The sequence below is a fragment of the Juglans regia genome, chromosome 3 (genome assembly GCF_001411555.2).
Source record: "Juglans regia cultivar Chandler chromosome 3, Walnut 2.0, whole genome shotgun sequence".
NCBI classification, from domain to species: domain Eukaryota; kingdom Viridiplantae; phylum Streptophyta; class Magnoliopsida; order Fagales; family Juglandaceae; genus Juglans; species Juglans regia.
The window spans coordinates 33507064-33520086 of NC_049903.1; the positions used below are offsets into that span (position 1 = coordinate 33507064).

The 13023-nt window shown below is 41.0% G+C and overlaps 3 protein-coding genes across 5 annotated transcripts; all 3 read right to left on the bottom strand.

The window, feature by feature from the left end:
• Positions 1 to 2924, bottom strand: LOC108982300 (uncharacterized serine-rich protein C215.13). 3 transcript variants are annotated; one of them, XR_001994681.2, is made up of 4 exons: positions 1952 to 2924; positions 1658 to 1755; positions 1179 to 1365; positions 1 to 487 (listed from the first exon to the last, which is right to left on the bottom strand). XR_001994681.2 is itself a non-coding variant. In XM_018953628.2 (3 exons), exons 1-2 carry the CDS (start codon positions 2828 to 2830, stop codon positions 1699 to 1701), a joined length of 936 nt encoding a protein of 311 aa, XP_018809173.2. In that variant the 5' UTR covers positions 2831 to 2924; the 3' UTR covers positions 1 to 487; positions 1658 to 1698. The 3 variants fall into 3 exon arrangements, 2 of the variants coding, with proteins under 2 accessions (XP_018809173.2, XP_018809174.2); XM_018953628.2 differs by lacking the exon at positions 1179 to 1365; XM_018953629.2 differs by lacking the exon at positions 1 to 487 and having other exon boundaries at positions 1156 to 1365.
• Positions 2925 to 3455: 531 nt separating this feature from the next.
• On the bottom strand, positions 3456 to 6630 carry LOC108982299 (probably inactive leucine-rich repeat receptor-like protein kinase IMK2). The gene is made up of 2 exons (XM_018953627.2): positions 4441 to 6630; positions 3456 to 4288 (listed from the first exon to the last, which is right to left on the bottom strand). The coding sequence occupies exons 1-2, from the start codon at positions 6401 to 6403 to the stop codon at positions 3642 to 3644; spliced, it is 2610 nt and encodes an 869-aa protein (XP_018809172.2). The 5' UTR covers positions 6404 to 6630; the 3' UTR covers positions 3456 to 3641.
• Positions 6631 to 11565: 4935 nt separating this feature from the next.
• On the bottom strand, positions 11566 to 12673 carry LOC108982301 (PRA1 family protein B4-like). The gene has a single exon (XM_018953631.2). It carries the CDS (start codon positions 12520 to 12522, stop codon positions 11875 to 11877), a length of 648 nt encoding a protein of 215 aa, XP_018809176.2. The 5' UTR covers positions 12523 to 12673; the 3' UTR covers positions 11566 to 11874.
• Positions 12674 to 13023: the final 350 nt, after the last annotated feature.

Sequence of the window (13023 nt, forward strand, 5' to 3'; positions counted from 1 at the left end):
ACCGTCAACAATATTTCCTATATTTATGTTTGGGAGCTAGAAATCTCGAACATGCGAGCACCAAAAATTCCTCGAAACCATTAAGACATTAAATCAAGCAGGCCAAGGTTGAATGACAACTCTAATCCTCTACAACATGGGCTGGCTAAGAGATATTCTTTTGGCAGTTAAAAAGCAAGCAGATAAAACCAGAACGAATTTCGGAAATTATATAAAAAACAAAAAACAAAAAAAGAAAGGAATTTCAACAGCAAAAGACGAACAAAGCAAGGATAACACACATGACTTGACGATATAGGCAAAATTATGCCATCCTTCGTCATAAAAACAACCATAAACCACAACAAAATGACATATAAAACTGTGGTTCCGTGGTTATCAGCCATCTTCAGCTCAAATGTCACCCTCAGATCAAACTGCGGGGCGTCTTGCTAGCAGTTCCAGGATCTCTTACCAGTACGCTTCAAGATATAATCATTCAGTTTTCCTGTTTTGGTTGATTCCAGAAAAAACAAACAAAACACATAATGAAGTAAAAGCAAAGCTACTGACAAGGTTGACAATCTACTTGTTTCTAAGTGATGACCATTATCATAGAAAAACCAAGGGAACTGAAATTCCATTAACTCCACCAATCAGTGCAGTTCCATTTAAGCTGACAAGATCAGAAGGAAGTCCTAATTAGCTTTACCAATGGAAATAAGTGAATTCCAAATTTAGAAGCCTGAATTTGAGTCATGAGCAAGTTGACATTATTTGAAGGAGAAAAGCACAAACTTCTAAAGCACTTTTATTTTTATTTTTATGGTATGGTGGCTTCTCTCTCTGTACTCTCTAATCCCCCCAAAGGGCCCAAATATAGTTTTCAGGGCATCAAATACTTACTTTATAGATAAGTAAAAAAAGACCTATTAGCATGAAGGGGGAAACCTCATGTACAAACAATGCACACACCAATCCCTCCCAAAAAGTCCAATAATAATGAATTACAATAAAAAAGAAAGGAAATAAATAAATCTAAAAAAGAAGTCGCATCAGGATTTCGGGCACCAAATATTCCGCTTAGCAAAAATTTTAGATGCAGTGATAGCCCCTTCCCCAAGGAGAGAGCACGGTTTGTTCCACATAGACAATTGCTAGATGCAAAGTAGAGCATAAGATAAATCCCAGAAACTGACCAGATTAAGTGGTGCTTATGGACTACACAACAATATCTGTTTTAGATGTCTTTTCACAACCGGAGAACTGCTCAATCAAGATGATAATCCCTTAATCCAGAACCTAAAACACTGGCATTTTGACTAGATCATCTATGTAGCAGCACGATATTAAAACTTTTTGTATCCGAAAAACATAGTGACAGGCCTGAAATCAGACATAGCGTATTGTTTAGTTGAATCAAAGCATCGTGTTTAGTATTCTAAACTATAACTTAGTCAACACAAAAATTCAACATGTTATTTGGCATAATCAAAGCTGGACTTTGGGATAATGGTCTGTTCAAAATACACTCTGATTTTTGTAAAAGTAAACGAGAATAAAGAAACCTAAATCGCCGTCATCCAAACTTCCAGTACTGAATAATTTCTTCGCTAATAATTACCCGATGCTTGACTCAATCATGAAACGAAAACTCAAATAGGAGAAACATAATTACCTCGTATAGAATAATAAAAATAGACGCCAGGGCTATGGAAGTTACTCTGATCCAGCGTACCGAGCAGCTTTCTGCCTCAACTTCCTATTGTGATTTTCCTGCAAGATTCTAATGGTATGATATATTTTGTATGACGATGATCAAGGTAATTCTCCACAGTTAAGTATATACAACGCCAATAATTCTTTAATTGAGCAATTCTAGTAACGGCATTAATGAAACTGCATCGAGATTCATCTTCATTTTTCAAAATTAGACCGAATTTGTTCGATAATTTACATATCGAAATCTGACCTGCTCAAAAACCTTAGCAGAGCTCAACTCCACTTCCCTCGCCAAGTTCTCGATCTTGGCGAGCATCTTCTCGTACAAATCCTCCAACCCGGTCGTATAATTGGTGGCCTCGGAACCGATCATGAGACTCAATCTCCCGATCTCGAACCCTTCGGCACACTGATCGAGATGCCTCTGGTCCTCGGCCGCCTGCTTAACCCGACTCGAGCTCTCTTCCTCCTCCTTCTTGTCCTCAACCATGGCTGAACTCCTCAACTCGCAGGCCAATGATGGAAAGTTGGAGTTAGGGCTAAAAGCGCCATAGTGGCCACGGAACGCGGGGCCGATATTGACGATGTCGACGGACTTGGGGTCGAAGGATTCAGTGGAGGCGCGGAATTGGTACGCACGGTACTCGTGAGTGTGTATGGCTTGGTCAGGGATCGGAGTGGTGAGGAGGAGGAAAATGCAAGGGGAGAGGGAGGAGGAGGAGTTGAGGATGGGGAAGGAAAGGTTGGGCAGAGAGGAGAGAGATTCGGAGACGGAGAATTCGCGCATGGAGGGACGGAGAGGAGATTTGCGGCGAGCAGAGAACCAGCCAAGGAGGGAGGAAGAGGAGGAGGGGGCGAGGTGAGAAGGGTTGACACGGCCAGAGGGGGAGTAGAAGGAGAGGGAAGTGGAGGAGGAGGAGAGGAAGGAGGTGACGGTAGCGATTAGGGTTTCTGAGGAGGAGGAGGAGGAGGTGGTGGTGGAGTCGTCGGAGAGGGTTGAGGGTGTGAGGAAGGACACGTGGCCGAAGAGGAGACCGTCGATGGGACCTGTTGAGGAGGAAAACCGTTGCATCAGGGAGGCTAAGGTTGGGCCCGATATTGCTATCTTCTCTACGGGAAGGTCGTCCATGGCAGAACTAGAGAGAAAGACAGAGAGATGCGATCGAGGAGTGAAGGAACGATTTGATGAGAGCTTCTCAGAAAATTGAAGAACACCTTGGGCTTTAAAATTGAGAGCGACTGTTTTGGCTTAAAATTGAACGACGTGTAGTAGTAGTTCCTTTGTAACAGTTGGAATTAAAACGACTTAAATCGCCGATGTTTTTATTGCGGATTTGTTAGAGAGGAGAGAGCAGGATACATACACATCTTACATTTTTTTAAAATAAAAAAATAAAAGTTCTCTTATAAATCAAATCAAAATTTGTTAGTGTTAAAAAAGATTTTAGTCCTCATCACAAGATTCACAACATATATATATATATATTATATATATAGCATAAATGATAAACTATTGCAGCTTTTATAATTTCATTGAATCACTTTTCATTAACATGTTTTCTAAAGTCTTGCTAGCATAGTAAAATTACTTATCATTCTTTCACTATTTTATGACGTAGTATTAAATGATTAGAAACATCTATTTATCATTTGAGGTCGGATGTTTCACTTGTTCCCAAAAAAAGGTATATATATAAAAGAATAATAATTTGAAAGAATACATAGTTCAATTACATGAGAAAAAAAAAAAAAAGAAGAAAAGAAGAGCAACTCCTTATTCTCAACCACATGGGCTGGTATTTAGATACACTTAAAAAATAATGAGAATTAAAAGAATTTGAGCAGTACCTATCTCTCTCACAGCTTCTATAAACCAAGTTAATAATATTAATGATGATAAAAAATAAAAGAAACCCAACTATATATATAAGCCATTTTATTCACTTGCTGATGGGAATTTGTCTCCCTCCATCATCGTCTGCTGATGGCACTCCAGCCCCCCCATCATCACCTGAAAATGCAGGCAGCTCTGGCTTAATTTCCTCCAACTGCTCCAGAACTTGCTGAACCTCAGGCCGTGCTGCTGGTGAGGGATCAACACAGTGCAAAGCTAATTTCAGTGTGTTTAACAGTTCATCGCCTATTGATTGCACATCCCTCATCAGTTCCAAATCAAACACTTCGTTTGTCCACTCCTCCTTTACAATTGATGCCACCCACTGGGGCAAATCCATCCCATTCACCCCCTCACTGGGTGATTTCCCTGTCAAGAGCTCCAATATAATGACCCCAAAACTGTATACATCAGTCTTGGTGTTGCCCTTCTTGATCTTTGAGAGCTCTGGTGCATTGTAGCCAATTGTTCCAGCAGTGGCGATCACATTGGTGTTGGCAGCAGCAGTCATGAGGCGAGAGAGGCCATAGTCTGCAATATGGGCGTTTGTCTTCTCGTCGAGTTGTATGTTGCTTGATGTGAGATTCCCATGTATCATGTCCACCTGGGTGTGCAGATGGAGTAAACCGCGTGCAATGCCCTTGGCTATGTTCATCCTTGTAGGCCACTCAATGATGGTTTCTGGCCCGCGTGCTGCATACAAAAAGTAAAGGTTTTAGGTTTGGCATGAACAATTTGCAAATGCGTCTACCTTATGCCTCATTGGGATAGAACATAATATTTGCATATCCCTAACTTTTTCAATATTATTGCAGGGAATTAAAGAGATTGCTGAATCAACTTACCATGGAGAAAAGATGCAAGAGTCCCGTTTGGCATGTAATCGAAAACAAGAAGCTTTTCTCCCTTTGGTCCCACGTAATAGGCTCTGAGGGCCAAGAGATTCGGGTATCGGATTCTGCCTAGTGCAGCAACCTCATTTTCAAACTCCTTGAGACCCTTTGTACTCTTTTCCCTCAGCCTCTTCACGGCAACTTGATTACCATCATCCAGTGTAGCCTTGTATGCAGTCCCATACGTACTCTTCCCCATAATTTCGGCAGTAGCACACAATAGATCGTCAGCAGTGAAGACAAATGGGCCGTCAAAGTGAACTAATTTTCCACCGGTTTCAGCTCCCGACTCAACTTGAGTGCCAGCAGGTACTGCCTTCTCAGAGCTACTCGCAGCACCCCAGTTGGCGGCTTTACCATTTTTTCCTTTCGAAGCAGCTCTTTTCCTGATCAAACAGCACAGCAAAATGCAGCAAATAACAAGTAGAGCCGCTAGGAGGGCACCAGCTGCTATGAGAATTATGTCCTTGGTGCTTAGTCTGCGGTGATGGGGTTTCGAATTCCCTTGTGATGCTGGAAGGTTCTGAGGTGGGGGAGAAGGACATTGGGTTGAAGAGCTGTACCCACACAGCTGAATATTCCCAGCAAAAGAGCTTGAATTGAACTTTCTGGAAAGGAGGGATGGGACGGGACCAGACAGATTGTTGTAAGAAACGTTGAAAGAACTGAGGTTTGCTAGCATGGCAAATGATGCTGGAATTTCTCCAGTAAAATTATTCCCAGAAAAGTCAATTTGTCTAATGCCTGAGATATTCCCAATTGTTGCAGGGATCTGGCCTTCTAATTGATTATTCTTTAGGTTCAGTACTGACAGGTTTTGTAACCTGTCCAGTTCTTCTGGAACCTGGTTTTCAAGGTGGTTGCCCTCTAGGTTCAAGGAAACAAGAGAGGAGAGGTTGGAAAAGCTAGCAGGAAAGCTACCATTGATGGAGTTGTATGAAAAATCAAGCCTTTGGAGCCTTGAGAGGCTCCCTAGCTCACTCGGTATGGTCCCGGCAAGGCGGTTATGGCTAAGAGAAATCTCTTGAAGCCAACTCAACTTGCTAAAAGAAACCGGAATAGTTCCAGAGATAAGATTATGATCAAAAGTCAAGAGCTGAAGGTGGTAAGTATTCTTTACTGTTCCACCCCAAGTATTCGGAATAGAACCAGAGATATTGTTGTGCTGGAGAGCAAGGAGTGTCAGAGAAGATGACCGAGTGAGACTACTTGGTATTGAACCAGTCAATGAATTGAAGCTAAGGTTAAGTCTGAATAGCCTGGTTGAGTTGGCAAGACTAGGAGGGATTGTCCCAGTGAGAGCATTGCTACTTAAATCAAGAGTCTGAAGAACAGGACAGTTACCAATTGAAGGAGGAATAGAACCTGAAAGCCGGTTATTGAAGAGGTAAACCCCTCTAAGATTGGGAAGAAACCCGAGGGACCAAGGGACAGTGCCAGCAAGAACATTGTCGTGGAGGCTGATCTTTCGAAGCGCCGGAAGCTGCCCAATCTTCTCGGAGATTCGGCCTCCCAAACCCTTCCATGGAAGCTGGATGGCAATAACCTGTCCGTTGACGCATTTGATTCCTACCCACCCACCAGAACAAGCTCCATACCCAGTGTCGTTCCAGCTGCGCAATATGCCTTTGAAATCGATTAGCTCATGCTTGAAGGCACGGAGAGCTTGATAGTCTGCTTGGGTGACAACAATGCCATCCCATTGGTGGCCGGAAACAAACTGAGAAGTGAAACCGAGAAGTTGAAAAAATAGTAATGTGTAAAGGAAAAAAATTTTAGGGTATCCCAATGGGGAATGATACTTCCGTTCATTTTTCTTCCCGTGAATGAAATCTAACTGACCAGAGGTTTCTATTGATGGAAACTGTAATGGGTTTGTGACAAATGGACTCCTAAACTGACAATTAATGTCCATGAACAATAGAGAGGGGGGAGATAGAGAAAAGAATATGAAGAAAGAGACGGAGGAAGAACTGAGAGTGATTATCTCTGATTGCTCTCTCCCTTTAGTCTCCTTCAACTAGTAGCAAACCTAGATATGAAAGTAGATTGAGGAGAAAGCTAAATAAGTAAGAAGAGATAACTGATACAGAGAGAGAGAGAGAGGTGGGACTGATAAAATAAGTGAGAACTGAGGGAAGAGAAGGATGAGGTTGGGACACCAATGTCAAAGAAGAATGGGGTCAGAGTTGTTTATCCCAACGGCTAGTTCAGGTTTTGGTACGTTTTCTGCAACGGTTTGGGTAGAAATTGACCAGGTCTTGAGAGAGAGAGAGAGTGAGAGCAAGGGATGCTGCTGCTTCTAACGGCTATATTACATTGGGCCACATGTGCTTGATGTTTTAATGGGCCTGAAAATGGGATGGAACCCCAAACAGCCCTAAAATGACCAAAAGTCCATCATCATGACATCACCTGGGTCCGGTCCGGTTTGGAAGACGGGTAGCTAGTAACCTTAAAGTAAACAACATCCTGTTAATTACCATGCCCAAAAGGGTTATATAAAGCAATTGAGAAATTATAGGAGAAATTATCTTTTACATCATTAAATAGTACTATTTCTCAAGTCATTTTATATAATTATCAAAACTCTCAATTTGCACCCTAAACTACGAGATCTTAATAATTTGCATTCTCTATTAAAATCTTATCATTAAGAGCGTGTCGTCTATCTTGTTTTTCACTAATATGAACAGTTGAATTTTAACCCATTATGATAATTATCAAAATTTGATAATTTAAATTAATAAGTTGAAAGTTATGACAATTTAAGGTAAAATTGAGGAAAAAATGGGTTAAGGGCACAAAATTTAGTAACCTAAAAATAAAAAAGGAGAAGTGTTTTTCAAACAACTTAACAAGAAATGATGTGAACTCCTTGTCTGTTGATGATATGGTTATGAGAAGAAGGCAATGAGCATGGATTATGTGAACGGGCGGGCATGAGTCGCACACACCCTTTTAAAAGTAGTTCTAATTCAATACCCTTCCATCGCAATTGATATTAGGGAAAATAATCAACTTACCACTCTTTTATAATTACTTTATAATTTAAATGAATTATTACTCTCTTGCAAAATAGTTATAAAAAAAGTTATAAGTGAATTATTACTCTAATTTCAAGTACTAGAGATAATAATACATTGTGAATAGACAATAGGCATACTAGGTGAGCCCTCGCATGGGGCAGGGTGGGCAATCTACCCATTTCATTCGGGTGAGCGGGTGGACTACTCAATTTGTTTTTATATGCAGGGCATGGACTAGGTGGGTTCTCCACCCGCCCGCTCATATTCATCTTATAAAAGAAAATTAACCTACATAAATTTTAGAAGTTGCCCATCATATACTCTCTCTCCTCTCCTTCACACCCACTTCATCTCCTCCTCCACCAATTCTGCTCACATACATCTATGTAGACCCACAACCAAGATTGATCATGAATCTCTTAGCAAACCAACGGCCAATCGCGACCGCTAGTCACTGTTGTGATTCTCTCGTAGACTCACGGAACACGGCACAACCATGTTTCTATATACATTTATTTGGCTTAATATGTCTTTTTATTGAATTTATGTATTATTCTCTTGAAATGATGTATTTGGGGCTTAATCTATAGATTTGGATGTTGAACCAATTGATTTGGAAGGTTAGATCTATTAATTTGGTGGTTGGAAATTACTGATAAAAAAAAACATTGGTGGTTGAAAATATATTTAGTCTCTGTTTGGCAAATTCCGAACGGCCTATCCAACCACTCGATGACTGAACCAGGGTATCCACATATGCGGAACAGTGCATGGTGCAGACTAGCAAGTGAGGAGCAGATTGGGCAGCTACCTGCCCACACAGTGCTGGTAGCAGCCCTAATACACCATAAAAAAATCTACTTAACTACCAGTCTATTATCACACACCACACACATTCACGTGGTGAGCCGGTCTATAGCCCCACGTCACGATTCTTCCCTCTCACCCAACACTCCCCCAAGCTTCCCTCAGCCATCCTCTTCTTCCCTTAGACTTGAGCCTTCTTCGTTCCTCAATCCTTACCCACATTCCCCTTCTCAGTTGTTGGAGTCTAGACCCATTTCTCACAAAACTCTCTTTCCTAAGGCCCCATCTTCCAGATCTCTATCATTTTCTCTCTATTTTTTTCTCTGTTACTAAATGAGGCTACCTCCTCTCTTTTTGCGTCGCCGTCTTGCCAAGCTTCCATGTAGAACAACCGCAACGCTCTTCCTCTGCCAGTCTAAACCTCTGTTCCGTCAAGTTTTGACGACAACCAACCGCAATCGTCTAGAAAACTCAAGACATGCACTAAAAACAGCTACCATTGCAGTTGGTTCTAACCATTTTTGGGATATGTTGAGAGTTTCTTTACAAAGTGTAAGCATTTGTGAGATCTGTTGATTGTTTATTTACAGATTGTGTTTGGATCTATATTTTTTTTCAATTTCTTATCTTTTCAATTTTATAGATTGTATTTTCAATTTTACAAATTATTTTCAATTTTATACCGATCACAATCTGTTATTTGCTTAGAGATTCTATTTTCAAGTTTTTTTTAATCTTCAATTTCTACAACTTCAATTTCTACAAGAAGAGATACTAGTTTTTTTTTTGTATGAAATTGTTCAAATCGAATCTTATTTGTCAACCTCCATGGCTTGGGCAGCTTTAGCTTTTGACGAGATTGTCAATTTGGTCTTCACTTTTCTCTTCCCCACTCAAAACACACTTCCACTTTTTTTTCTTGTTGCCACTATCGACTTTCATCTTATTCTTCTTTGCTTGAAGCTTCTTCGTCATCATTTCCTTATCTTTTTTCTTCCTTTGGAGATTAAATTCATGCTGCCTTTTTCGACGGGCAAGATTCTTCTTCTTTGGTATTTTGATCTCTCTCGCACAGCTTATTGGCTCACAACCTTGGCCAAGAGATACTGGGGTTGTTCATACCCAGCATTGAATTGGGGGGGGGGAGAGAGAAGGATGCAGCAACATACGCTTGAGAGGGGGAGGCAGGACAACGTACGTAGGAGGGGGGGAATGACGTAGGGAGGAAAAACAAAATCAAATGGGTCCTTATATCAAAACGCACGGTTGTGAGATTTTAAAAAAATAAAAAAAAAAACACCTAGGAGGTGTGTGAAATTTGTGTGAATGGTAGGAAGCTTTAAATTTCGTTTTCTTCCACTGCTCATTACATTTTCAAATTACAAAAGTTAGCCAATAGCCCACATGTCAATTTAAAAAAGAAAAAGGAATTTCGCTAAAAAGTACAGAAGATGCAATTCAAATACAAGCACCTTTGTCCAATTCTCATGATTAAGATTGATGAAAAAAATAATACGACACGATCTTGATCAGGTCTTAGCACACAGTGCACGTAACCTTTTGGTAATTCAAGACTTCAATATATACCTTTGAAAATAATTAAACTGGCTTCTAAACAAAAACATGCAAATGAAATTAACATCTAGCAGTGTAGCAGCAAAATCATTCTACATAATATATATTCCAACTGAATAATATTAGCTTCCACGATGGCAAGACAACGATATCATGTATAAACCTGTTCAATTTGACAGCAAAGATTTTCTAGGAAGAAAAATCCCACCGACATTAAATGGTTGAATTGTACCATCAAAACCGGATTTGGAATCCATCAAACCCCAGGACCATGGAGCCTAATGGCAACACTAGGATCAACTCAGCTCCAGCATTTCCACATATTCAATAGCATAATAAACGTTATACCATGACCTCTATAATGCAAAAAAGATTGATATGTTAAAGTGTAACACATCTAGCAATCACTACCACCACCATTACTTCAATGTCAAAGCAACAATCACTACTTAACATTAACATTCTTCATAACAACTCATAAAGAGTTGAGCGACATCAGTATTTGACGTGTAGTTAAAACGTATTGTTATTGAAATAGGTAATTCAGCAAAACAACTCGCCATTTCTTACCTGTGATGAGATTTCCAAGATTTGGACAATCGAATGTACAAGAATCGGCACTATGCCGTCAGCAATGAAATATTTATACTAGTAAATTATCATATGAATAGCAAGTTTTGACTATATTAATGGGGGGGAAATAAACAGTAGGTTAGATAAAGTATAGTCGATCATCATTGAACACCCATTCCCGCAAATACACATTATGGTGTAGTTTATTGACACAGAAATAATTTTGAGGCTAAAGTGTGTAATGCAGGAGGATAGGGTTCCACTCTCACTTGCAAAACAACTTGCCATTTCTTACCTGATTTCCAAGATTTGGACAATCAATTGTCAATGAATCAGCCTATGCTGTCAATTAATTTTTTGAAGACAATGAATCCCAGAAACCATGAAACACAGCATGTCTCTTACCCGGTTAAACTCTGGACATATGAATGGCATGTTTTGACTAGATTAATGAGGGGATATTAAACATTAGGTTAGCTAAAGTAGCTGTAATAATCAATCATCATTAAGCATCCATTCCTACGAAAGTTATGGTTCAAACCACAAACCCCCCCCCCAAAAAAAAAAAAGAGAGAGAAAGAGGGGGGAAAAAAACACCTTCTGACATGCACAATGGTCACTGAACTGCACATTTACCCGACAAATAATGAAGGATTTCTCAGTAGTAACCTATCCGATAACAAAGCTAATTGAGCATGCTAAACTCAGGAAACAAAAGACTCTATGCAATACCCTCATCGTTAAGACGATTCAACACTCTGCCCTAACGTTCTATTTTTTAACCATGGTGTGTGATGGATCCAAATGGCAAACAAAGAAGAATGATTTCACTGGTGCCCCAAACCCAGCACAAGGAGAAATCTTAACTATTGATGTTTCTTTCCTCATGGTCTTGGTGGATCCAATTCACAAACCACCAACAAAGATTTTATTTGTTCTGCAAGTGTAGGCATAATCGAAAAGTTGACTAAAAATCTGTGTTCATATAGACATAAACAGCGCAGAAATGATAGTCTTGCACAGGCATAGCACCAAATTATTCACAGATCTGATTTTTTTTAGTTCTTAATAAACGGCTGCAAAATGTCAGCTTGCAGATTGAAAGTTGGAATGAAGAAAGTACATATTATCTATGAACAAACTGACATGTAACTTGAATTTAGAAATTCATACCCAAAAAACTGAAACATTAAATTCGAACCACATTGAATCGTTTAAAAGAAATATAAAGAAGTTACAGATCCACCACCAAAAGTTTCACATTCTATCAAAAAATTGAATAAACGTTCGGAGATACAGTGTGTATGGAATTTCGTCAAAATCAAATAAAAGAATTGAAACTTCGTATTTATAATTCTGTGTACCAAACGATTGAACTCTATATAGATCCGGATCTATCGAATCACACCCGTGCGGCGGCGGCGGCAACGGCGGCGTTGGAGGCGGCACCACTGAGGAAGGAGAGGAACCCGGAGGCAGGATTCTCCTGCTGGTCCAGGAAGAGGTCCTCGGGAACCCTAAAGGCGCCGTGGACGCAGACAACGCCGACGCCGACTAGGAGAGCGGAGATGAGGAGTGATCCGACGGTAGTGAGGAAGATGACGAAGATACTTGTGACGGTCAAGAGGCCGAGGGTTTCTTTTTCGGAGAATGTGCGGCCGAAAAGAACGAGGGGCTGGTCGGAGGGGCGGAAGAGGTAGAGGAAGAGCCAGGAGGAGAGGAGGCCGAGGAGGACGAGGAGAGAGAAGGGATGGGATAGGAGAGAGAAGGCGAGGGTGAGGGCAATGACAGAGAGGTAGTTGACACGGAAGTAGGAGTAGTTCTTTCGGATGCGGAGGGCGGCATCGGAGAAGGAGTCGGGCTTAGAGAAGGCGGAACGGTCTGCGAGCTCGGTCCAGGGGCGGCGCTGGGAGAGACCGTGGCGGAGAGACTCGGAAAGGTGGTTGATGAAAGCGCGGAAGGCAGGGGTGGCAATGGGGGGTTGGGATTCGGAGTTGGAGTTGGAGTTGGAGATTGGGAGGAGTATGGGCGGAGATGTTGCAGATGACATGGTCGCCGGCAATTGCAGAGGGACCTGAGATGCCGGATTTTGGAAAAAATAATCGGATTCAGATTTAAGCTGGTGGTGAGGTAAGACGACTTTTTCAGATCCGAGCTTCAAATCCTCCTTTTAGGCTGCGGTTATTGCACGCGAGTCCTTCTATAAGGCATTCACTGTAGCGGTGCAGTCAGTGCACACACTACATAGATGCATCTAGTATTTGCTTCTTTTTTCTTTTCTTTTTTTTTTTTTGTTTTTTGTTTTTAAATCAAAATACACATTCAAGACCAATTTGAAAATTTTATGTTTTGTTTCATCTCATTTGAATTCATGGCACGAAACCCTGCTCCATTGCAACCCACTTTTGCTTTCACAACGCACCTCCCGGTGACGCCGTCTCTCTCATCAGTACCACCGAGCAGCACTCCTCCGTTTGGCCAGCGCCTTCACTATCCTGCGAGCTCGTTGAACGAAGCAAACAATATTTGAATCCCGTGAACTCCCCTTCCT